Source organism: Eschrichtius robustus, chromosome 5, assembly GCF_028021215.1.
Source record: "Eschrichtius robustus isolate mEscRob2 chromosome 5, mEscRob2.pri, whole genome shotgun sequence".
NCBI lineage: Eukaryota > Metazoa > Chordata > Mammalia > Artiodactyla > Eschrichtiidae > Eschrichtius > Eschrichtius robustus.
The window spans coordinates 10,030,263-10,057,451 of NC_090828.1; the positions used below are offsets into that span (position 1 = coordinate 10,030,263).

Here is a 27,189-nt window from a genome sequence, read left to right on the forward strand (position 1 = left end):
TGTATATTAATTTGGGAAGAATTGTTATCTTTACTATTTGGAGTCTTCCAATGCATGAACACAGTATGACGCTCCAATTATTTTGATCTTTGATTTCTTTCATCAGCATTTTGTAGTTTTCAGCATGTAACTCCTATACATGTACAACTAAATATTTCTCTCTTTTTGAGTGATTATAAATAGAATTGCAGTTTGGTGTGCACATGTTCAATGCTAGTGTGTAGATATACAACTGATTTTTGTATGTTTATCTTGTATCCTCTGACTTTGATGAACTTACTAGTTTTAGGATTTTGGAGGGGTAGATTCCTTGTGATTTTATGCATAGGTAGGTATGTCTTCTGAAATTAGGGACAGTTTTATTTCTTCCTTTCTGATATGTATAAATTTTATTTTCTTTTATTGTCTTATTACGCTGGCTAGAACTCCCCACGTTAGTTTGAGTAAGAGTGGTGATAGCAGACATCCTTGCTTTGTTCCCAGTCATAGGGGAAAAGCATTCAGTCTTTCACCATTAAGTATAATGTTAGCTATAGGGATTTTTAGATTTTTTTTTTAATCAAATTGAGGAAGTTACTCTCTATTCCTTGCTTGCTGATAGCTTTAGTTATGAATGGGTGTTGAATTTTGCCAGATGCTTTTTCTGCATCAATTGATATCAGCATATGATTTTTCTTCTTTAACATATTAATATGATAGATTTTATTGATCAATTTTCAAATATTGAATTAATCTTGCCTCTCTGGAATAAAACCCACTTGGTCATAGTGTATAATTCTTTTTATATATTGCTGAATCCTGTCCTCTAATATTTTGTTCAGAGTTTTTGTGTCTGTATTCATGAGGGATATTTGTCTGTAGTTTTCTCTCTCTCTCTTTTTTAATATTATCTTTGACAATATTGAATTTTTCACATCTAGAAATTCCATTTGGGTTTTTTTTAGTATCTTCCATTTTTATCCTCATTTTCCCCATGTTTTCCTTCACATTTTGAACAAATGTCTTGTTTACTCACCATCATCTGTTATTTCTGGACCTCTGTCTTTTGACTGATTTTCCTTCTGGTTATATAGGTCCCATGTTCTTGCTTTTTTTTTGTACATCTGATATTTTTTTGTTTGAATGCTGGTCATTGTGAGTTAAGTTGTTGAGTGATTGGATTTCTTTTAAAAGTGCTGGCCTTTTTTGTGGCAGGTAGGTAAGTTACTTGCTGACTTGATTGATCCTTTCAAAGTTTGTTTTTGTATTTTGTATTTTGGAGTTGCTAGCAGCCTTTAGGTATAGTTATGTCCTACTACTGAGGTGTGACCTTTTCCTCCCATAATGCACTGGGTGGCCAATGAAATGTCTACATTCCAACCTGTGAGAGTTTGAATACTTCCCAGTCCTCTGTGAGCTTTGGGAATTGTTCATCTTTCCTCTTGTTTGCCATGCCTGTGGAGTTCCAGCTTACTCGTGCACAGTATTCAGTAACAAACTCAGAGATGCATCATATCTCTGATGCTCCTTTTCTGAGTGGCTCTACCTTCTGTAGTGGTCTGTCCTACAAATTACAGCTACCTCAGCCTCCACAAATTCCAGTTACTCCCCACATTTCAGTGAAACCATCGTGTTCTAAATTGGTTCAGAATTTAGAATGCCAGAGTGGTTATGGTACTCAGCTGTTTGTTTGTCTCCTCTTAGCAATCACAGTCATGCACTGCCTGTTGTCTAATGTCTTAAAGTGTTTTTTAAAATATATATTTTGTCCACATGTGTAATTATTTACAGTGGGAGGGCAAGACAGTTTCCAGTTGCTCCATTGTGGCAGAACTTCCAAGTAAGTCATTAGATTCATTTCATCTAGAATAAAATGCTTGTGAAGTATGAAGGAGTTATACTTACAGTACCCATTCCAGTGCCTGGCACATAATAGGCTTAGATTTAATACTAGGTATTATGATTATAATGATTTTCATGGATATCATTTGGTGTGGGCTCTATTAACCCAAGGATGTACTGACAGCAGAGACTTCTGACTTCTTATCTTTTTCATTTTAATTTATCTGAGGAAAGCATACCGAATTAAACAGTACACTTGTAAATTTGCATAAATACTACCAAAGGTGATACCTACTATACAGATTGCCTCTTAGAAAGTAGTAGATTGAAAAGCAATAGGAAAAGATTTAAAGTTCAGACTTTGATTTCCAGCCTTAGTCAAGTAGAAATTTCATTTTGTATTCTCTTTACAAATGTTATTCAAGCACACCGGTGATTTAAAAGTAATTGATTTTCCCCACTCAAATAAAAAAGTAAGCAACTCAACGAAAAAGTCATCTGGCTTAAGCCTGCAAAAGCATAAAGATTTATTAAGTAAACTATGAGTGGAGAAAGGTGATACAATGTACTAAGAACTCTTCTACTAAAATTAACTAGAATGCATATTGCTTGGAGATGGAATGGTGAGGTGTTGAAATGTATGTAAGAACATAATACTCGTAATACAGAGAAACATAAATGAAACCAAAATTAGTCTCTATAATTCGTAATAAATCTTCAGTTACCTTGCAAAGTGCATGATCACTGTGAGGCAGAGAAGAGCAATCATCTTTGGAAGTCTTCTGGTTGGAAATTTCCTTGAGTGGCTCCATCATCAGAATCACCCCATATGCTTACCACCAGCATGTGACACAATGAAGTCCTCAACTGCAAGCCAGTTGGGGGTAGTAACTGATTCAAGTAGAAGTGTAGGCATGTTAGTTTGTAAAATGGGCCAACAGAGTAAATCTAAAGGTATCTGTGAACTGTGCATTGCTCCACGGTTCTTTGAGAGCACATATGCTGTGGAAAAATAGCTGCTAGCTATTTGGGCTCCTGACTGGCACGGAGTTTTATCATAAACTAATGTCACTGAATCCCAAGTATAGCTCTAAGAACACTGTGGTGATGAAAGCCAGACTGGGATAGGTTTGGGACTCTCTCTGGGCCATGGTTCTTTGGTTCCTGGGTCTTAGATATTTGATGAATGTCTACAGAAAAAGTTCATCCTATTTTCTCCTGCCCTTCTCTATTCCTACCAAGTCCTTCCAATCCAGTGAGTCCCAAGAAGAGATAAATCTAAGGATCTTAGACTTCTCTCAACTATATTAGAGCCACTTAGAGGTCCAAGAGCCAAAACATGTATTAGGGCTTCTCTGAACCTGAACTTGGCATTTACCTCCCTAGGGAAGCTCTGGACCAGAGCAGGACTGGGGGGGCTGGACCGACAGCTCTAGAACTGCGCAAAATTTAGGGAATTAAAAGGGTTTGACAGACATTAAACTTCTGAAGCAGGGTGGGGCTTTTGAGTTTTGCTAGGCTATAGAAGTAGGGAGAAGTCAGGCCATTTCTATAGCTGTTGCTGCAAAGGTAACAGAGCATCTTATTTCAGAATTTGCAGTATTCAGATTGCCAGGGAAAGAAAGCTATTGTTTAGTAAATACCTCAATTAAGCTTGTCTTCCTAAATGGATGGAAAGCAGTACTGATGTGTGTATTTGTCAAGGCCTTTGATTTCATCCTTTTATCACTTCTCAGCACATTCTTGTTTATATGTCTCTGCAACTAGTCTACCATGTAATGCCATTTGTAATAGTTTAGTCTATGCCCTTTTCCAGTCAGAGTGATTGCCCCATTAATAGACAGAAAACCTTTGAAAGAGGTTAGTAAGAGGCAATCAATTTCATGTCTTTCCTATTGATATAAATGACTATATTTATTGCAGGAAACAAATTCACTTAGACACTACTGAATTATAAGCAATCTAGTAGGACCTAGACGTAGTAAATGCTTTATTTGACAGATTTTACTTTAAAAATAAAATAGTCTGCTGCCAGGTATGAAAAAAGTGTGAAGTGAAACAGACGTGAACTATTTTAATTTGAGATTCTGCCTCTAAAATGGTCTGTGAGTGACATGTGGTTTTATAAACACGAGGTAAACCAATGGCAGATAGAAAAGCTCTTTAATACTAATTAAGTAAGCCTGGAAGTAATTACCCAAGTGTACACTGAAATATTGCCTTTGAAAATGGACAGAATATTTGATTTCGCTCTTTTGTTTTAGTCGATGACTATAACAATGCTAGGAATTTTAAAAAAATATATATATCACTTTTTACATTTATCTAAGCAAATGGAGGTATATTTAAAAGTTTTCTTTTTCTCATTTTCACAGTTTTAAGAAAGATTGCCTCAATTTGAAGTATCCTCTCTTCAGCTTCGATGTGATATCTTTAAGATGTGTACCCATTTTGTATTGACTCATACACACGCTTTAAAATCACACAAAGATGGCTTTGTTTGTGTAACTTCTAATAACAAGCTATTTCTTGTAAGTTGGTCTTTGGACCACAGTGATATCAGCCCATGTTCTGGTTTGTTAGTTTAAACTAGGCTTTCTCTGAGGGGGACAAGGTTGCCCCCAAATGTTGGGTGTAGCAGCGTCAGGAGCCCCAGGTCATGGGGGAAGGACGAACGGACTGGAGCAGATGTGAGCTTTCCTCGGGGACCATTTCCCAGGGAAGATTATTTCAGGACTGGACTCACCCTGGACATCACAACTGTCATTCCTTAGGGGGCCCTGATGTTCTCCCTCAGCATTTCAATCCCTCCCAGAAGCATTTCCAGGGATTTGGAAAGAGGAGTACATTTTCATAATTGACTCAGGCTAGGCACACGTCTGTGACCTAGAACTATCCAGAAAATTGTCAAATGTCCAGGCTTACACAATCAAACACTTGGCTGCCAAAAAAAAAAATCATAAACTATGAGTTTTTTGGCTTTCCGGAGTTTCAGAAAAACAAATAAGATTCAGCTGACTAAATCCAAAACAAAATATATTTCTTTAGTAAAATCAGGAGCCCAAGTTTGTTTTTCGATTAAACCTCGAAAGGTTTATTCAGATATGGGAATCAGCTGCAGATAACGAATTCAAAAGATTAGAGGAGATTCTTTTCACCGGTGCCATTTCTTTTTCTTTTTTAAGCTTTACTTAAGTAAAGGATCCCGTGTCTGGAATTCTGGGGTAGTTCTACACTTTATACAAGCAGCCAATTGGGCTGCATTGCAGGAGGTCATGACCCCAGCCTTAGATCTTTGCTGAGCCAGAGAAGTGACGGGGGGGCGGAGCCGCTGGGGGCAGCTAGCTGGCTCACTGCCGCTTTTCTTTATCTCCTTAGGTGAAGAGTGTGACATCGACATCGATGAATGTGACAGTAACCCCTGCCATCACGCCGGTACCTGCCTGGACCAGCCCAACGGTTATACATGCCACTGCCCACGCGGCTGGGTGGGAGCAAACTGTGAAATCCGTGAGTATTCTGCCGCTCAGCCACCGTGACTTACCGTTACATTTTCATTCAGTGAGAAGAGGATGTGCCAGCCCCACAGCACTCACAGGTGAGGCAGTGAGGCCCAGGGGGTACGCTGAGCACCCCCCGCCCCCCCCCCCCCCCGCATCCCGTGCCTCCCGGATCCCAGTTGAGGGCTCTGGCTCACTGTGTTATGCTGCTTCCCCTCCTTCCTGAGTCTGAGTCCAGCCTTCCCACCAGGATGAGAATACACAGATGTCATCCAGAGTTCTCGGCCGCTAAGACAGCCAAAAATGTGCTTAGCAGAGAAGCATTAGAATCGCATCAGAAAAGAGAGTCTTTGTGTCGAAAGCATTAAGAAAAACCACACAGAATGTAAATTCACTTTGCATTTTTTGTCTTCAAGTGTCTTCAAACGTATTAGGTGCCATCAGTTGCCTGGAGGAAAGTTCCGTGAGGATGAGCATAAGAGAAAATCTGAAAAATACTTTGAGCTGCTCAGAGTGAGGTGTTCTCTACAGATGGACTCTCAGAAGTTTGACAGTGTCAGGGTCAGGATTTTATATATGAAAATCATGTATCTACTAGGACTGAGGTGAAAATGAGAACTGCCCTGGAATTGGGTTTTCATTGTTTTGTAAATCGCTAAAAACTCAGCGTTGAAGTGTGTTTTCTTCTCGTTTAAATTAGTCAGGGTAGTTGGGTTTGGCTCTGTCATACAATCTGCCTCCTGGGCCCTCTCGCCCACCCCCTTACTCTTCATCAGGCCAAGGCAGCTCATCTGCTGTGTGAGTTTGTAAGGAGACAGCTCAGTATACATAGCCCTGTCCGCCTGTCTCCCTCTTGGGCTGGCCTGTCTGCTGCCTCTACTCCTCCACGCTGTAAATGTTTCAAGAATAGGCCCCTCACTGGTGGTCCAGCACCGCCTCTGGCTGCACGGGCTTGTCTGATTCTTGGTGTGTGTCTCAAGTGGGGCATGGCCAGTAACAGGAAACCTGCTTATCCACAAATATGGACCATATTCTTCAACATCAACTTGACCAGTAATGAAGGTGTTATTTGGGCTCCTGTCTGCTCACTCTTTGTCTTTCATCTCGGCTCAGGACTTGAGAGAGGAAGAGAGTAATTCCTTTTAGGTCTCCCCCTCATCCTTTCCAAATACCCCTATACAGAAAGGTTTTAGGACCAGCGGTTCTTGCTCACGATGGCTGAGAAACACTCTATTGTTGAAGGAAGGGAAGGAAAGGGATTCCAATGGTACAGATGCTCAGAGCTGTGAATTGATGCAGGATGTTAAGACTAAAGTAGGTATAGGATGTTAAGTCCAGTCTGGTGAGATCAGTTGGTAGGAAGGATCCCAGATTTGGGCCAACAGGACCTCGGTTCTTGCCCTGGCTGTGGCACTTATTGTGTGGCTGCATTTAGTTGTGCTGAGTCTCAGTGTACTTATCCATAAAATAGGACCAATTTTCATGATAAAATTTGGTAATTCTGTGAAATGACAAATTTCATGCCTTGGGGCAGAGGAATATCTATGTATAATTTTAAAATCCTTGGTGTGAAGATAAATACATAGGAGAGTATGGATAAGAAGTCAGGAACACAAAGGATGCCTTTAAGAAGTTTTGAAGTAAAATCTTATAACTATAAAAAAATCTAGTTTTACTTCCTTCTGATGGCGGATAAGATAGGCAAAAGATATACAAGGATGGAATAATACGGACAAAAGTTGGCTTCATGGTCTAGCTCCGTCATGGACAAATGTATCTCAGCCTTGTCTTTCTCACTTGTAAAATAGTGATAGACAAGTTGCTGTGAGGCTTAACAGAGGCAAATTTGTGTAGATCTCTGCTGTGCAGTAGGCACTAAATAAGTGTTAGCTGCTGCTTCTCTTTCCTCCTGCGCTGCTGTAGCCCTTATACTATGAGCTACTCCTGGCGAACACTAGCCTTTGGCACTTGTCAGAGGGCACAGGCCACTCTGAGCAGCTGGGTGTGATGGGACCCATCACACATCTCAGCACACACCTGGGTTCTCTGTTCGCCCAGAGTAGCACTTTCCATTTGATGATCTCATTTGCACCCCTCCATTCAGCCAAAGGTGTTAAAATAAATGTCATCACAGATTAGGCTCTACTGGGTCCCAATGTTGGATGCTTCCGTCCTTGACCTGAGCGTAAGAATGGAGAATAAGCATATAAGGTTTGTGATAACACACAGGTGGAGCTGGTGGCCAGTGCCAAGGGAAATGGATCTGAATCAATGGAATGGATTCAAAGCAGAAGTGGCAGCAGAGTTTGGACTGTCAGTGGGCAGAGAAGATATAAGAGGTCTCCTGTCCTGTGTGAGCCATGGGACCTATGGTCTCTGAGGTTTCTTTCTAACCCTGAACATCTATGATCTTCTGAAGTGGCTAGAAACCAAGAGGAGGGTGCCTGAATGACACAAGGTCAGGTTGGTAAGTCTCAACAGGAAAGCTCAGATGTAGCAGAGAAGAGGGAGAACCATGGCCCATGTAGCTCCACAGCATGGCGGGCTCCGAGTTGTCAAAGGCAGTAATGGGGCCTCCCACCAGCCTGACCTCTACTTCCTGAGGCCATTCACCTGCCCTCCTTTCTTGTTCACTACACTTTAGTCACACTGTCCTCCTTGCCCTTCTTTGAGCAGGTCCCGTTCACTCCTGCCATCAGGGCCTTTGCCTGTGCTGTTCCCCATGTCTGGAGCTCTCTTCTTTGCGATTTTAGCACAGCTGTCTCCTTCTCAGCTTTTAGGTCTCAGCTTGAACGTCACCTTCTCAGGTGCCTTCCCTGACCACCTGTATTTGTTTCCTACTGCGGCTGCAACGAATTACCACAGATTTAATGGCTTAAAACACAACATGACTGTCTTCCTTCTGGAGTTTCTAAAGAACCTTCTTCTTTGCCTTCTCCAACTTCTAGAGGCTGCCTACCTTCCTTGGCTCATGGCCCCTTCCTCCATCTTCAAAGCCAGCAATCACGTCTCTCTGACTCCTGCTTCCATTGTCACATTTCCTTCTCCAGATCTCTCACATCCCTCTTTCACTTATAAGGACTCCTGTGATTACTTTGAGCCCGTGAAGGTAATTTAGGATAATCTATCCATCTCAAGACCGTCAGCTTAATCGCATCTGCAGAGTTCCTTTTGCCATGTAAGGTAGCATAATCAAAGATTCTGGGGAATAGTATGTGTTCATCTTTGGGAGACCATTATTTGGCCTACCATAGCACCTTACCAGCAGTGTTTCATTACTCCCATTTGTTCTTAAAAATTATAACATTTGGAGATGATTTAGCGTTACTTTTTTTTCTGTTACAGCATCATCCTAATCATTATAATAAGTGTTCGCATGAATATAACTTAAACTGATTAAAGGGGCAGGATTTGGTGGATAGAATGGGCGCTGCTCTTAAGAACAGGGAGCTGGGTTGGTCCTGCCACCCAACCCATCACCAGCAGGACGAAGGTCATTTTATCTCTCTGGAGCTCAGTTTCTCCATCCATAAAATGAAGGATTAAATGAAATGGTTAGTTTTCTTCCTTCCAGCCCTAGCATTGTTGGATTCACCCTCAAAGTAGTGTCATACTCTGCCAGGAAGCACAGATTATAATAAGGCAGACATGTCCTATTGCCTTTTCCTTACAAAACACCATAGGATGTTTCCTATTGCACGTGGAAAAGAGAAATTCAGAAATTCATAGAATACGTGTGTGATACTCACAAACACACACTGAGAGTTCGTGCAGATTCCAGTGAAGGAAGGGCTCTGCATGTGGAAATGAGTCTACTTTGTCATCAGCCAACACTAGGTTCAGAAACCTCAATGGGATTTACATGCAAATTAACACCATTTTAGTGGTGCCATGGCTCCCATTCCTAATGTTTACCCTAATAATGGATAGTTATTAGAAATTTGCCCTTTAGAATTATTATCTGGCCCCCAATCAGCAATAAGAAGCAGAAATCTAGCAGACCACACATATTTATCAAAACCATCAAAAACATTGATCCAGAACTATCCTAAAAGGATCATGAGAGTAGCTATGGTGTTTTATACATATTCTGAGGCAAATGCAAACCCTAAGTTCTAGAAACTAACAAAACAAGCCTGGTGAAGTTTTAATTCTGACACTTGTTCTTAACCACCTTTGGACTGATCAAAAAATTTTGGGAGGATTTTAATAAAACTTTTGCTTTCCTAAAATCAGAGTCTAAAATTCAAAATTCTTATAATTCTCTACATAGTGGAATGTTTTGTATCATTTGTGTTGGAGCTTTAAGGTCTATACAGTTAGAGTTACAGACAGTCCTGCTGACTGAGAGTTGGCTAGTTCTATATACTGAGCAGTTGAATCTATGGTTAAACTATTGAATTAATGACATTCTGCAGTTGAGAAATAGGGGAACAGGGCATCTTGGATTTATGCATTCAGTGAATAATCAAGGCCCTCTTATTGTCAGACATTAAGCATAGTGCCCAGGATATAAAGATTAATGAAACAGCTCTTGCCTTCAGGATCTCCTCATCCAAGGGTGGGTCTTAATATGTGACGGGAGTTGCTGTGAGACTTCATGCAGGTAGCTCCAGGAACCCAGGGAAGGAGCCAAGCTGGATAGCTTCTTCTTCCCAAAATGCATGGAATTTAATAATGCCTGGAGAAACCCATCAAACAGTTATGTTATATGAGCAGTCCTTATCGTACAAATAGATTCGGATCTTTTGTTCTCATTTTTGTGTAAACCAGGACTTCTAAAAAACAAAACGAATTTGGGATTAACAGATACACACTGCTGTATATAAAATAGATAACCAACAAGGACCTACTGTATAGCACAGGGAACTATACTCAATATTTTGTAATAAACTATAAGGGAAAAGAATCTGAAAAAGAATATATACACACACACACACACACACACATATATATAAAACTGAATCACTGTGCTGTACACCTAAAACTAACACATTGTAAATCAATTATACTTCAATAAAAAAGAAAACAAACAAAATAAAATTAATTAATCTTCCTCCCCATGGAGACTCCCCACTTCACTCCCCAAAGGTAACAACTGTTACCCATTTATTGTGGATTCTTCCAGATGCTTTCAGTCACTGTATAAGTCCCATTTTCTCCCATACAAATGGGACTCTTCTATGCATACTGTTCAGCGTCTTGCTTTTATGCTTAGTAATATATCTTGAGTGTTTATCCATGTTGGCTTATGCAGATCTTCCTCAATTTTTTTAACACCACACAGTATTTCCATTTTTTAGATGCTCTATAATTTATTTAATCATACCCCTATTGATAGAGAGATAACTCATTTTCAGGTTTTTGGTATTAAAAACAACAGTAGAGTGAAAATTCTTATATATACATATTCTTGTGTGAGAATATCAGTAGGATAAATTCTTGAAAATGGAATAGTCAAATTAAGGGGTCCTTGAATTTTTCATGAGCATTTATTTATATATTGGCTCTTTGCCAATACAACTTTTCCTCTTGGAAGCAATGGTGTTGGGGGCCGAAGTTGACTCGCAAGTCCCACTTAACCCACAATTACCTTACTAAATACTTTGAACACCAAGGCTGCATCCTCCGCTGACCTCTTGGGAAGCGATCGTGGCTAGATGTGGGGAAGCAGCCTGAGTATGGGAAGGACGTTACTGTGGAATTGTGCGGTCCTGGTTTTGAATCCCAGCTCAGGTACTTACTCCTGGTAAACAAGAGCTCTGAGCCACAGGCCTTGATAAATGGGATAATACATGTGAATAACATAGTGCAGTACAGTGCCTGGTTCACAGTAAGTGCTCAGTAAATGGTTGCCTTAATTGCTATCATCAGTTGTCACTCTCTGAGCAGTGAGCAGCCTCTGGGTGTCTATTCAAAGTGAAATTTCCCCGCCTCTGATGGAATATTGATAAATCAGATGTTTTTGAGATATCTACTGATTTTCTAAACATACTGAATATTTTAGGATAACAGGCATTCTATAGATATGTAGTTTTATTGATGTAATTAGACCTTGACTTTTCTGTTCCAAGGTAGATACAGGTATTCCATGAGGGGAACCTTCATCCTCGCTTCCTGAAGGGGCCTGATGGATGCATATAGCAGAGGGAAGTGTTTCTCAGGCCTTTTGACTGCAACCCACAGTAAGAAATATGTTTTGCATTTTGATGCGGCACATAACATACAGTGTCTCTCCCACACACACAAAACGTGAAGTAGTACTTACTTTACAAGTGTGACACGCTTTTATATGGCTTTCTAAACTTTTTTTTCTAATGCAGTCTGGCCCCAATACATTGATTTTCACATTGTGCAATATGGAAAACATTACTTATTAAGTGTTCAGAGCCAAAGTGTGTGGTTCAAATTCAGGTTCTGCCACTTATTACATGTGGAAACCTGGGCAAGATTCTTTTCCCTTATAGGTTATTACAAAATATTGAGTATAGTTCCCTGGGGTATACAGTAGGTCCTTGTTGGTTATCTATTTTATATATAGTAGTGTATATATGTTAATTCCAAATGAGTTTTATTTTTTAAAAATCCTAGTTTATATCAAAATGAGAACCAAAGAACCGAATCTATTTGTACAATAAAGACTGCTCATATAACATAACTGTTTTGATGGGTTTCTTCAAGCATTATTAAATTCCCTGCATTTTGGGAAGAAGAAACCCAAGACAACCAACTTTGCTCCTTCCCTGGCTTCTTTGGAGTCCCAGCTGCTTCCTGTATAAAAGGGAGATAGTAACAATGTCCACTTCAGAGCATGATACAAGGAATAAAGGACCTAACACACTTAGAATAGTGTTCAGCACACATTGAACTCTCAATAACTGTTTGCTGTTTTTAACCAAAATGCTGAACAAAATAATACAACCGTCTATTTGATGTCGCCACTTGGGTGTGTTAAAGGCACTTCCAATTCAACATGTACAAAACAAAACTCATAAGCTTCCTCTCAAACCTGGTTGTCTTGCCATGTCCCCTGCTTGCCTCTAGCACTTCATCCATCCAGGGATGCAAGCCAAAGGCCAAGAAATTTGACGCTACCTTTGTCTCTCCTCACTGGCCTCTACAAGCTGCATTTAGTCTGGTGAATTCCACCCCTAACTCACACCCACATTCCTTCACCTCTCTGTCTCCACCCCTCTCACCCAGGCCAAACCACCACCAGCTCTGCCAGATACCGCCGTAGCCTCTGACCTGGCTTCTACCCTAGCCGCTCAAACCCTTTCTTCATATACAGCCAGAAGCAACCTTTCTTTTCTTTTTTCTTCCTTTCTTTCTTTTTAATTTTCCAAAAGTATTTTACCTTTTCATTATTTAAAAAATTTTTTCATTGTGGTAAAATACACATAACTATCTTAACCATTTTTAAGTGTAAGTGCATTTATATTGTATACAATATTGTAAGTACATTTATATTTATATTGCAACCGTCACCACCATCTTTCCTCAGAATTCTTTTCATCTTGCAAGACAAACTCTACACCCATTCAACAGTGACTCCCCATACTTCCACCCCTATCTCCCCCAGCTACCTTCCCTCCCTCCCTCCTCCCTCCCTCCTCCCTCCCTCCCTCCCTTCCTTCCATCACCCCGCCCCCCTCCCCAGCCTCTGGTAACCACCATTCTACTCTCTGGGTTTTTTTTTCCCTATATGTTGCACATATAAGTGACATCATGCAATATTTATCTTTCTGTATCTGGTCTATTTCACTCAGCAGAATGTCCTCCAGGTCATCTATGTGGTCGTAAATGGCAGAGGCATCTTTTCAAAGTGCAAATCTGAACCCTCAGACCCTCCCTCCAACCACTGTTTCCATCCTTGCCCACACCAAGTTGCTATTAAAATACATTAATGACTACAGACCGAAGGCCGCACTCTTGCCTGTGGGACTGGGAGGGCTGCTCTACGCTGTGGGGCGGTGCCCCGTCTTCACTCAGGCAGCCTCTGCCTTGCTGCCTTGAGCGGCCACCCTCCTCCTTCCAGCTCCTCCCTCTGCTTTCCACCTCCTCCCAGGTCTTTGCCTGGGACAGCCTTCCCTTTGCTGTTCTCCATCCCTGGTGAATATGCACTCACCCTTAGAGCCACGCTTGCCGTGGACCCCCATCACAAGAGATCTCCTGATTCCCCGGTTAGATGGCGATTCCCTCGTCCCCTCTCGAAGCAGTGCCACTCTGGTCCCTCACGGCTTAGCACACCTGGACTTAGCCAAGTGACTTCGCCCACTTTTCTCTCAGTTTTCTCTTGCTTCGTATCCCAGGCACTCAGCACAATGCTCAGCATATAGTAGGTGCTTATTGATACTGGTTCAGTGATGGGATCGCTAGGAGGGAGGTGAGCTGTGCCTTCGGTTCCCTCCGCTCCTGCATCTTCTGAAGGTTAACGAGAGTGTTAACTTTCTTCAGTCTCATTGACTGTTTTGATTGTCCACGTAACTTACAGCTACAGAAAACAAAGAAATTTGAAATCCCGCCTCACAGTTATTCTAGCCCACAGATGGTTCAAAAATTATCTAGCTATCTAAGTGACATCTACCCAAAACAGACATGCATTCCTTTACTTTCAGACTCTTTTTAAGTCTGAAAAAGACTTAAAGGTAGGTGGACAAATTAGTCTAGCTAGATTCACCTGGGTAAGTGAAAAAACAGATACGGGAAATGTATTTTAGAATTAAATTTGTCTATCGAATGAGGTCTCTTTTTGGTGGAGTGGAGGTGGTCGGTGGGTCTGGTTTTATCCTCAGCTTGGCCACTGACTGCCTGTTTTACCTTGAGCAGAGGCTCTGAGTCCAGCCCCTGCGTAGCTCCTATTTTCGTACCGATTGAAATGTTAAAGCCGAAAGCACTTTAGAAGATGCAAAACCTCAAACAGATTGAGTTTAAACCGAAATGCAAATGCTCCCTGAGACCCAGAAGTGCGACATTTTCCCTGAACAGTTTGTGTGCGTGCGTTCCTGGTCATGCACCTGCCGGGGCTGGTGAGGTCATCCCTTCCAGCGTGCTCTGGTGCGTGATTTTTCCCCGAGCCCTGCCGCGGCCACCATAGTAAATGATTCATGCCCCGGGGCTCCCCGTATGCGGCAGAGCGCTGACTTATGGACCGGGAGGTGGCAGCTGCAGCCACCTGCTGCAGATACGTTTGCTGCCTCGCAGACCAAATGTTGGATTTATTCAGATCCAGCTTGCCTACTAACCCGCCTAGCGTGCAAAGCAGCCACATTCACTTATCAGACAAGTTTTAGATGACAATAGGGTGGAAAAAGCAAAGGGCAGGGGCAGGGAGGAGAAACAGAGGTTCAGGAGAAATTTTGAGAAAGTTTTCCCAAAAGTCCAAACAGCTTGGAATTCAGAGTTTGGGGAAATAGAGCAGATGGTCAGAAATACAAGCGATTTAGGCAGCTAATCAGGCCTGGGGCAGTGTGCCGAGCACGTAACCTGATACAGTTGTTTTTCTGCTTCAGTGGCCGTGTGCGGTTGTGCACTGGCTGTGTATACACAATCAGTGTGATGTGTAAGCTATTGACACGAAGGTGTGCATTGACCATAGGAACTCATCAAGAACTTGTGTGGTTGCCACAGTGATCAGATCTGAGCGCTCCGCCGAGCTGGAGTAGAAACAGTATTGGCCGCCCTCGTGACAATGCTCAGTGAGTGTTACAGCACACCCTGTGAGCGCTGGACTCCGGCCTACAAGTGAAATTTTCAGAGAATGTTGAAATACTTGGAAATCAAGTGAGTCACGCTTCTCTTTCAGCCAGAAAGATGACTTGTCTCTCTCCATGTGCACCAGGTTACTGCCAGATGAAAGGGCTGCCAATCCGGGACTGAGTCTTGGTTTCACAAAACACCGCCTCTCTTCCATTGCGACCATTTTTTTGCAGTGATGTATGTCGTTCCATCTGCCTGTGTGTGCGTTGGCTGCACGGGCTTTGTGATCAGGAAGGCAGGCTCGAGTGGCAAAACCAGACTTCGAGGGGCTTGGTGTAAAACTCAGGAGCCGGAAGATCTGGACACACACTCAGAAGTCACTTCATTCATCCCGTTCTTCTCAGACTCTCAGGAACCAGCCAGGCTCGGGACATGGGTCAGTTTTGCATTAGGCTTCTAGGAAAAAGGTCTGCACGCTCGGATCCTTGTTTGGGTGTTTACCTGTGCTCTTGTGCAGATCGTAACTTTTCAAGGGAGAGAATAGCTGATTCTGAGACTCCAGTGTCACTGAAGATGTCGCTAAGATGAGAGTATGAGGACCCAGAGGTGACAAATACTCTCACCTAAAGTGGAACAGTGGAAAGAGGCCTGAGGGTTTCGCAGGAAGACAGGCCCATTCCCACCCACCCCTGAATCCCATTTCCAGGCACCCAGAGTCCTAAGGTGGAAATCGTGGCCTGGAGGTGATGGTGGTGGAGGTGGCGGTGTGAGTGAAGTAGAGAAGGCATCCTCTTTCCCAAGTTCAGTTTCTCTTTGATCTTATCTAGCCCTTTTTAATCTTCACAGCTTCCTTTCAAATCCTGGTCACATTATCTGAACCATTCCACTTGTATGCAGGTCTGTAAACAGGACATAATTAGACACTCTTGACCTGTGCCAGATACAGAGATTATGTCCATCCATCCACTTTTTTCCTGCCCATCCACGTTGGTGTTTTTGGAATGGGCACAGGGCAATGCTCGATAATCCTCAGCTCAGAGTGTGGGCCTCAGAGGATAGGACCCTCCTCCTCTGTATCCTTCCCTCTTCCACCACTGCAGCTGCTCCTCTTTAGGGACCACCCACCATGAGCCCAGCAGTGGACTTTCTTACTTTTCTTGACATGTTTTCTAACTTAACGCTCACAGCAAGCTTATAGGGTATATGTTGCAATTTTCATCTTATAACGGAAGAAATTGAGGCTCAGGGAGATCAAGTAAACATTGCAGCTGGGATTGAAAGCAAGGTTGGTGTGATCCCAAGGCTCACACCCCTTCTGCTAGTTATGCTGGAAGATAATCCCATGGGTGTTTTCTTCAAATGACTTATTGCTTACTTTTTAATTATTACAAACGGACTGCTTTCTTCTCTCTTTTTTTTTTTTTTAAAGTTGGAAAAGACTGAGATGTGTAAAGAAGGAAATAAAAATCCCATGCAGGCCTGCTTTTCAGAGATCACTGTCGTTAGCACACTGCTGTGTGAGGCAAAGGCTAAGAACTTGGACCCAAACTTGCCAACATGCTCACCCGGGAAGTGACGTCAGCTTCCTAGACATTGTCTGTAAAGTGGGGAGAAGGAATGATATGTCTTCCGGGGGTTGTGATGATTAAATGAGACGTTTTCAGAAAGCTTAGCATAGTAAGAAAACAACAAATGTTCATCATTGGTATCACTCCATCCTGAGCTTTTCAGTAAGGTAGACGTTGGAAGCTCATATGTGATTGTACTCTACAACTAGGTTCTGCTTGGTAACCCTTTTTTTTTTTTAATTCTTTTGCTATTTGGTGAATATGTGTCCATCTCACTAAGAGTTGAATATTTAGGTTGTTTCCCATTTTTGCACTTTTATGAATTGTGTTGTCTGTTGGTGGGGTAGAGAGAGAATATGGGGTTGAGAGACTCTAGCTATATCTATAACGTTTTATGTCTTTAAAAAAAAACCTTTAAAAAAATAAAGCAAAGAAGGTCTAATAGGAACATTTATTAACTTTGATGAGTACATAGGTGTCTGTACTATTTTCTGAACTTTTTTCTAAATGTGTGATAGTCGATAATCTAACATTTAAAAATTGTGCTGCTGAGATGAACATCCTTGCACCCAGGGCTTTATGCATTTATAGGACCATTTCCTCAGCATAAATTCTGAACAGTGAAATTTCTGGGTCAAAGGAAACTCCATGCAGTCCGCACAGGGGTTGTGTATCCATTCACACAGTCCCCATTTCTGTACCCCTGTCAGCTGTGGTTATCAGAATTTAAAAATAATATTTGGGAACTAATATAGGAATTGCATTTTTTAAAAATAATTATGAAGCTAAACAATTTTCTACTTGTATTTCCTTGGTGAATTCATTTTTATATTCTTGGCGCATTTTTCTATGGCATGTTCCTGCTTTTTCTTAATGATTTGTAAGAGGTCCTTATATAGTAAGGCCTTTGGTCTGGATTATCCATAGGAAACAGTTCTTCCCAGCTTGGACGGCCCTTATATTTTAGGTTCCCGATGTGAGGACAGGAAAGTCCTCCCCATTCAAAAGGCCACACCTCATCCGCAGCCGTTTGCTCATTTCTGCCTTCAGACCTCCAGTGGAAGTCCGGGCACGTGGCAGAGAGTCTCACCAACATGCCCCGCCACTCCCTCTACATCATCATCGGCGCCCTCTGCGTCGCCTTCATCCTGATGCTCATCATCCTGATTGTGGGGATTTGCCGCATCAGCCGCATCGAGTACCAGGGCTCTTCCAGGCCGGCCTACGAGGAGTTCTACAACTGCCGCAGCATCGACAGCGAGTTCAGCAACGCCATCGCCTCCATCCGGCATGCCAGGTGGGCGGCGGGAGGAGGCGGAAGGGAGGTGCTGCTTTCACGTGTGCATTCTCAGTATCAGGGTTATATTATGAACAGGACTTTACATCCCCAAGGAGGGTTTCAAAGAATAAAACGTAAGTTCAAGGTAGTATTAGGGGACCGGATAATCAGGCTGTTTCGTAAGCAAACCCTTTTAATTTGCTGCTGGCTTTCTGTTTTCATTGAATACATTCGTTCGTTTTGTGTCTGTCTCTGTTATAAATATCTGACTCTTCATCACTGTGTGCAAAACATTTTTTTTTTTATAGTTTATGATCTCAATTCATTTTTTGTTTCATGCCTTATTATGCTGAAGTGACTGCATCTCCCATAAGAAGCCTGAAGTGTAATACTGCTAGAGTTGCTTCATTTCACGACTTCACAATACCGTCAAGAACCCAAACTCCCTCTGTTTCTCCATTCATCATAATTGGCTTTTTGATATGGTCTCTTATACATGTTCACTTCTTTATCACTAGATTACTACCTAGACAGCAATGTCTAGGAGTTGTGAAACATTTTGGGGGGGGGGGGGGATGTGTTTAGCTGTGTTGTTCTTCTAACAGTCACTGTGAGTATAAATTACCCATTTGATTTAAGGGCTTATTTAAAGAACGTCAGATGATGGTCATTTGGCTGTTAGAGTTTGCATTGTATAAGACAGTGTCCTCTCCTGGAGGAAAGGCTCCTGGAGAGACAGGAATTAGTGTGGTATCACAGAAGGAGCGTGAGTCTGGGTGTCAGAGCGACATCATTAAGCCTGACTGCTCCATTACCTGCCTATTTTATTTTAAGTAATTATTAATTAAATTATTTATTTATTTATTTTTGGCTGCTTTGGGTCTTCGTTGCTGTGTGCAGGTTTTCTCTAGTTGCGGCGAGCAGGGGCTACTCTCCGCTGCGGTGCGCAGGCTTCTCATTGTGGTGGCTTCTCTTGTTGCTGAGCACGGGCTCTAGGTGCGCGGGCTTCAGTAGTTGTGGCGCACGGGCTTAGCTGCTCCGCGGCGTGTGGGATCTTCCCGGACCAGGGCTCGAACCCGTGTCCCCTGCATTGGCAGGCGGATTCTTAACCACTGCGCCACCAGGGAAGTCCCTGACTATATTTTAAACCGATGATTTAACCTTCCACAACTACAGTTCCCTCAACTGTGGGAAGGGAGAACTACCTCCTTAAAGAGTTACGACAATCAAATTAAGTTACAAATATTAAAGGATTGTATAAACAGATAACACCACATTTACTTCTCTAAATCTATTACAACACGGAAAAAATCAGTTAATCTAATTCTGTTGAGTTTTGCAAGGAGTATTTACCAAAAAAATAATAGTGATATTGTGTATTAAAAGCATCGTATTTTCCTTCAATTGGTAGAACAATCCAAAGCCCACAATTCAGAAAGCGAGTGTGCTGTAGCAAAAAGTGGGCTGAGCCTGGTGTCTTAAGATTGAGCCTCCAGGGAACTATTACCTGCATAATCTTTGTTGGGACGTCGTGATTGATATTGTTCAAGACACAAGCAGATCCAAATTCTGTCTGAATGGCATAGAAGCTCAGAGGTTCAGAAAGTTAGTTTTCTTCCAAAGGAAACCCGCAAACCTAAGACTCAGGTCTTAGAGTGAGTCCAGGGGAAACAAAAACCAGAACCTGGCTTCCAAGGAGAGGAGCCAGTGGATGAGAGAAGTTGGGAGATATAGAGCCTCTGCCCCAAAGCCCAGGGCAGCTTCTTTGTGGGAGCTGCACTAAGCTTACTTCTGTAACTTTGAGGGAGAAGAGAGAGTTAACCCTCTTCCAAGTCAAGCCCTAAAGATCAGCCTCATTGTGGGTGCCTTTGTTTAAGGGTCAACTCAGCAACACAGCTTCCAGGAAACCTTGAGATGAATCCCTGCAATCTCGTCTTAATTGTTTATTTGACTCTTTCCTCTTGAGTAAATAGCAGTGAGTTTTATTACTGTATCTCCAGTGGGTCCTGGCACATGGTAGACCTCACTAAAATTTGAGGTCTGAAATGAATGGATGATCTCGGTGAGGGGTTGGCATAGGATGTCTTGACCTGCCTGAGAAATAGATTCATCCCAGGGCACCAGCTTTGTAAGTGGTACCAGCCTGCCGGAGTATTTGGAGTATCTTGAAATCATTGGATGAGAGGTAGAGGATGTAAAAAGAAGAGGAGAATAGACAATTCATTTGTTTCTCAAAAGTCTTTCTGAAGGGGCTTAGTTCACCAGGAAAGAGCAGAATCCATAGCTCTATACGGGAATGTATTGGGAGACCCAAGAAATCAGATTCCCTCCACACTCCCCTACCCTGGAGGAATCTCTGGCTAAGGTCCTTTTGCATTCAAGAGGAAGAATGTTTTATCTCAGCCCTGGAATAGTTAAGATAGGTTCTTCTGGGCTTCCTGCTTATATAGCCCACTGAAAAGATACTTAACTGAATACTCTTGGAAGGAAAGAATAAACTTGAAAGCGTTTACAAACCTGGTTCTTATTCGGTACTGATTTTTATCAAAAATATTTACTGCAGAATTCCTAACCAACAAGCTCCTGCATGCACCAGTGACTGCAGATAAAACCATTGATGTTAATACAGTGCCTTCCCAAATATCTGAGAACATTCCTGTCTAAACGTTTATTCAGCTTTGACCTGTGGCTTCTACAGCATGGTTCTCCAGAGGCCCTGGCTGGCTCTCTGGCTGGTTGGCCCTTTTGCCCCTTTTCCTGGAGACCCTGGAAAGGCATTGACAAAAACTGAGTCCTTTTGCAATTCCCCTCTTCCTAGTTTTGAGCATCAGCCTATAGCTAACGTGCACTTCATGGCCTGTCTCCCTGCCACTAGCCTGGAGGTGACATTGGATCAGAATGACTGCAGCTGAGCAGCTGCACAGGATGAATCCTGACTGGGTCATCTGTGACGCTCCCTAGTGACCCAGGAAGTGTCTGGTGATCCTGACGTCAGCAGTCGGCTGGTGCTGGTGCGGGCTTGAAAAGGAGCCCCCTCTTGTCCTAAGAGTAATCTGCTCCACAGCTGCCCTGCTTACACTCAGGCCGGAAAGACTTTGTGACAGACTGTCAGGAGTGAAGCCACAACTCTCTAAGTTCTGCATCTGAGGTCACACTTCGGTTGCTGATTGCTTACTACTCTACTAGCTATAAGTGCCCGATCACAGAAAACAAACAAAAAAAAAGAGAGCTGGGAAAGGACAAAGTCGCTTTTTCTCAAACAGCATCTCCCGACGTGGGCCTTTTTAAAGCTCGCATCCACCTGCCGTTCTTCGAGGTATTGTTTAGCTGTTGACTTCCAGGGGAATATGAACTAGAAGAATGTACATACTTTGACCTCCCTCATAACTGGTTTCAGTTTCTTTTGTTTCTTTAGTGAAATAAGGTGCACAAGACTGGTCACCAACTATGATGTTTGAGCTGTCAGTGACATTGATACCACAGCTGCACAACTGCTGTTAGTGCTTCCACGATGGTTAACACACAGCCAGACACGATGCTAAATCCTTTGGAGAGAGACTATGGGTGATCCTTATATGCTTCAACAATGGCCTGTGAAACACTTTAGACTTCGTGGGCCATATGGCCTCTGGGTCTTTGTGACCAGCTCTGCCTTTGTCGTGCGAAAGCACCAGAGGCATTGTGAATGGGCGCAAACTGTGTTCCAATAATTATTTAAAAAACAAGCAACAGGCTCTTACTACCTTGCAGACTGTAGTTTGCTAATCCAAGGTCTACATTTTAATTTTCTCTAGCTTCCAATTTTTTCTTTTTAAGCAATTAAGATGTCCCTTTAGGGTAAGGAAAAACAGTGTGCATTGTTTAAAAAAAGAACAGTTGCCTAAAAACTCCTGCCATAACATAGGCAAGCTCTGACATTGGTTTAGTGCCTGAAGAGTTTAAAATGGAATTCTATAGGTATTAGCTTTATTCCTTAACATCCACCCAATTCTGAGACACTAAGGAAATATAAAAAGCTGTTGGCGTTGGAAATTTAAGTATGAATGCACATTTGTTTTGCACTAACTCTGAGCTCACTACTCTGAGGTGTGGGAGATTGAAGGAGAGTCTTACTTTATTTTACATCTTAGCTTCCATATAGCAGATGCTGCACTTTGGGTGGAGATTTCTGTGTCTCACCTAAGGAATTTGGAGGCTTCTCAGGAGCTGGTTAGGTCATAGTGCAAGGAATCCAGCTCCAGTTGTGCTGGGGGTGTTAGTCGTGCTTTACCCAGGTTACCCTTGTACCGGTGTTATACTTTGCGATCCAGGCTGAGTTTCCGATGCAGACACAAAGCAGTGCTTATTGTCCTTCAGTTGACTATGTGTGTGTACAGTGGACACGTGGCAGCTCTTGAGTGCCTTCAGCTCTTGCTTTGTTATGCGCAGTGGATCTGGAACGCTCATCCTCAAACCTGCCTTGTCAATATCCAGCTGCACGACAGCAATGTAAGATCACGGCCCTTTGAACTACAGCTTGTGGATGGATTGCATAACATGGAGGCATTTAACTTTCTAGATTTGGAGGAAACAGATTATTCTTCAAACTGGAATCACATAAAAAATAAAATGGGTATTGTAAACCTGTATTCAACTTATTACGTTGCTTGGATTTTTCCTGTTGGCCAACCAATTGATTCATAGGCTGCATAGGATTCGATGGCACTCCCATTGGAGTTCCTGCAGGAAACCGTCCCATGGCTACCATGTTCGGATACAGGGAGCTTTACACTGGGATTTCCTGATTTTTAAAATTAATTAAATTAATATTATCGGTGGTATATTGTTACCAGTGTACCTAGCTATTTTATGAGAAATAGGTTGTCAAAATGCTTGCTCCTTAAAGTAGCCTCCGAAATCTTCAGACTTGGGAGAAAGTGTTGAGCCAATTGGCTTTTATATTGTTGCCCTTTTCCTCTTCTCAGATTGTGCAGACCTCAGTCAGTTTAGATAAACAAACCTCAGGCTGGAGTCCAACCCATATTTATGCCCACTCAACTCCGGACCTTCAGTGAGGCTAACATGTTAGACATAATTTTATTGAAGACTTTTTGCTAGTGCCGCAAGAGCTGTGGTTTCTTGGTGGCAGAGTGCTTTAACTCTTTATCTTTGCACTTTGCCTGGTGCCTGTCTGGCATGATTTGTGCCTCTGCAACTCCGGAAGGCCAGTAAATCTTGAGTGAATTGGAATACAAGATAGATGAATGTTTAAAAATAAAAGATCATATGAAGAAGGCAACGTTTTCTCACTTCCCACTTGATTCTACTTCTCATCTCTGTATGTGAGAAGACAGACTTTCCAAGATATAAGAAGAAGAGATAGGAAAGGTGGGGAGATGGGATTAAAGCCATGGGAAATAAGCCTGGAGAAGTCCTTGGGGGCCCATCCTGGCAATCCTTTTAAAATTTGAGATTCTTTTAAAATTTCTTTTTTAATAGGCTCCATTGGACTTGAAACAGTTAAAAAATGTTGTTTATAAAAGGGAGGAGGGGTGGCAGGGCTAATGGGGAAGATTGTTGATATTATATTGCACTCCAGGGGCCTTTAGGGAAGGTGAGGTCTTGAAAGGGAAGAGACCACCCAGAAGTTGAATTGGCTTTATTTTAATAATCGCCATTTTAACACTGGTTTGGCGGGAAGTCCTGAAATTGGATTTTGACACTCCTGGCTTCTGCGCTTCAGTCCTGCCGTCAACGGGTTTTTGATATATACAAGTCTGTTGGGAAAATGGCTTTATGCTCAGAGAAGAAAGAATGGCCTGTGTGTACATGGGGGTTGGGGAGTGATAGGTGGGTGGGATCGGATGGGGGGTGCCCACACAGATTGTGGGCTAACACCTTGTTATTTGAAGTCATTTCCTCTCTCTGCCTTTCTCCTTGTCTTGGGACCTCAGGTGGCCTCTGAGCCCTCACAGCCCTCCTGCAAGTCCCAGGGGAGAGGCTGTGCACAGTCCAGAGAAGCCCAGCCTGCCACTCTGCATTCCGGGCACAGAGTGGGTGTAAAATAAACTTGCCTCTCCCAATCGCTCTGGGTCTGAGAAGAAGACAAATCGATACGTGTTCTCTGGAAACCTGTTGTAGAGCCGTCACGCCTGACTGCTCTTCCAAGATTTAACCTACAAGCTTCGCTATTAATTTGGACTCTATGTTCTGTGAAATCCAATTTTTGCCCTCCCACACCAAAGGCTAATATTTATACTCATTCAATGTTAATATCAAGAAGTCTTAAATTTCTGTACTTGCTAGAGAGGATATTTGAGAGTATTTTTATAGTTCGATTAGTTCGATTCTTGAAGATAAGTTATTGTCACCAATTACCTTTAACAGGACTTGAGAGCCAACAGTTCTCTAACCAGAGTCCTCCCTCCCTGTGATTTCAGGTTTGGAAAGAAATCCCGGCCTGCGATGTATGATGTGACCCCCATCGCCTATGAGGATTACAGCCCCGATGACAAGCCCTTGGTCACACTGATTAAAACAAAAGATTTGTAATCTTTTGGGGGATTATTTTTCAAAAAGATGGGCTACTACATTCATTTAAATATTTTTAAGAAAATGAAAAGCTTAAGAAATTTAAAACGTTAGCTGCTCAAGAGTTTCCGGTAGAATATTTAAGAACTAATTTTCTGCAGCTTTTGGTTTGCAAAAAATATTTTAAAAACGGAATTTGTGAAATCCATGGACTACGTTTTAATGTACTTTCAGCTGTCTAAACTATATGCTTCGACTAGTGTGTGCACTTTCCATGGTAGATATTATTACAAAACCCAGATTGTTTTCTGCCGTTGTTACAGAATAAGTCTAAGCGAGGACAAGTTTGTATTTGACGTGTGAGTGTTGGCTTTTTGAGCAGAGTTAGGAAACACATGTAGAGTATGAACCATAATACAGTATACCCATTACTTAAAAAGAAGTCTGAAGTGTTTGTCCTGTGAAAAAGAAACTAGTTAAATTTATTATTCCTAACCCGTATGAAATTAGCCTTTGCCTTACTCTGTGCATGGGTAAGTAACTTATTTCTGCACTGTTTTGTTGAATGTTGCGGAAACCGGAAACATTCGCTTGAGTCTCTTTTTGTCATTTTCGTAACATTTGTCAGGCTAGGCCTTGAAAACATACATGATGACAGGGCCTAGTGAGGCAAATTATGATCAAATTGAAGCTGTATTTTCCTTTACAAGTCAAGGTTTTTATAGTTGTTCCTTGCTAAGGGGTAGTAAATGTAAGAGCGTACCAGTTCCTTCAGTAGTGAGTATTTCTCATAGTGCATCTTTATTTATTTATACCCAGGACATTTTTGTGACTGTATTTGATTGATATGTGCTTCTTCTGATTCTTGCTAATTTCAAAGAGTATTGAATAAATGTTACCAAGTCAAGGATGCACTTGTCTCTCTTTTTTCTTTTAATTATGTAAAACGTTTGGGTTTGATACCGATTATCAAACAAACAATCCTACTGTCTTTTACATTTTAAATGTTCCAAGGAGTACATTTTGGTGGCTGCCGGAGCCATTCCCTGTGCCTTCTGGGAGCCCTCCTGACCTCCCAGTCGTCAGGGAACCATCCATACTGTCTTGTAAACATGAAAGGTGGAAAAAATAACAAGAATTCGCATCTTAACTCTTGCATCAGAATTTGCCAGTGAAATGCGGCACATAGAACTATTGAGGTACATTGAAATCGAGAAACGCTTCTAGACGTGATGTGCAGAGAACGACGTACAGCTTCGAGGAACATATACGTTGTTCTCCTATGGGGGCCAAATGAAATTGCCTTAGCAAACAGCACCTAGGTCCTTAGAAACTGGAAGGCAGCTTACAGCCAGCCTATATTCAATTCCATTTTGCATCCAAATGCTGCCCCAAAGTCCCGGAGTCTTTTTAAAAACACCTACTTTATCTTCACATGGGAACGTTTGGTAAGACCAAGAGAAGCCCTGAAACCAGGTGCAAGGGAGGGGTTTAGGCAAAAAGAAGTATTTAAGATGCTTTTCCTTCCTTCTCTTCCCTTAAAACATCTGTCCCCAATCCTATAAGCGACATAGCAATACACCCACACTCTTGATTATTAAATGATGCAGTGCAATATGGTAATGTTTTTAGTTTGTTTAAGTGTTAGGACGTGAAGTAAGAACAAAATATGAGTGGGGCTGGTTGAGCATCCATGGGAACACATGCGAGCCTTCCATCTTCTGTGGGGAGACTTGGTTGTGCAGTACTCAGAGACCTCCCTCCACAAGAGACGGCCTGGAAACCACGAAAGTTCAACTCCACCTTCCTGTTGATTTCCTCCACACGCCCAAAGGCAATGTCAGTCGTGCCGCGACCTTCATTTGGAAGCTGCTTCCATCACACCCTCTCAAATAATTTTCAGTCTTCCAAATTTTTAAATTCATTAGACGTGATACCCCTTTATTGGTCTTTTATCAGTTATAATTTGTCTTTTTAAAGCAATTTAATGGAACCCACTCATTCAGGTTGAGAGCTGACTCATCTGCCTTCTGACGGTCTGAGGCAAACCCCAAACCCACTTGAAGACCTTCGCTTATTCATTTGGACATTCAATAATAATACCTCTCACTGTGCACTTCTTCTGTGTTAGGCAGATGGTGAGCAGCAAGGACCTCACAAAAAGATTCTCGCTCCGGGGTTCACAGCTGGTTTTTTTTTTTGTTTTTTTTTTTAAACATCTTTATTGAAGTATAATTGCCTTACAATAGTGTGTTAGCTTCTGCTTTATAACAAAGTGAATCAGTTATACATATACAATATGTTCCCATTTCTCTTCCCTCTTGCATCTCCCTCCCTCCCACCCTCCCCATCCCACCCCTCTAGGTGGTCACAAAGCACCGAGCTGATCTCCCTGTGCTATGCGGCTGCTTCCCACTAGTTATCTATTTTACATTTGGTAGTGTATATATGTCCATGACACTCTCTTACCCTGTCACATCTCACCCCACCCCCTCCCCATATCCTCAAGTCCACAGCTGGTTTTGAACTAGACCTTCATCTAATAATCAAACAAGTACAGAATTACACTTTGAAGAGCCCCGTGAAAGGAAAGGTAAACACTGCCATTCAGCAGCTTATTTGTAGCAGAGCGGATTGGAATCTTGCTTCAACCATTTACTTGCTAACAACTTTGGACACCTAACTCTCTGAGCCTACACGTCGTAATTTGGAAAATGGGGATAAGCATAGGACCTCCCTTGGAGGGTCATTGTGAGAATTAAATACCAGAATGTATGTAAATCACTTAGCCCACCTCCAGCATGCATTAAGC

The 27,189-nt window shown here is 42.2% G+C and overlaps 1 protein-coding gene across 1 annotated transcript in view; it reads left to right on the plus strand.

Moving 5' to 3' along the window:
• DNER (delta/notch like EGF repeat containing) overlaps positions 1 to 24,498 on the plus strand; it is a 332,382-nt gene extending 307,884 nt beyond the window's left edge. The window contains exons 11-13 of the mRNA XM_068543746.1: positions 5,200 to 5,331; positions 17,639 to 17,885; positions 24,287 to 24,498. Coding sequence (XP_068399847.1) covers positions 5,200 to 5,331; positions 17,639 to 17,885; positions 24,287 to 24,398 — 491 coding nt within the window. The 3' untranslated portion in view covers positions 24,399 to 24,498. The remainder of the gene's footprint in view (positions 1 to 5,199; positions 5,332 to 17,638; positions 17,886 to 24,286) is intronic.
• The last annotated feature ends 2,691 nt before the right edge of the window (positions 24,499 to 27,189 follow it).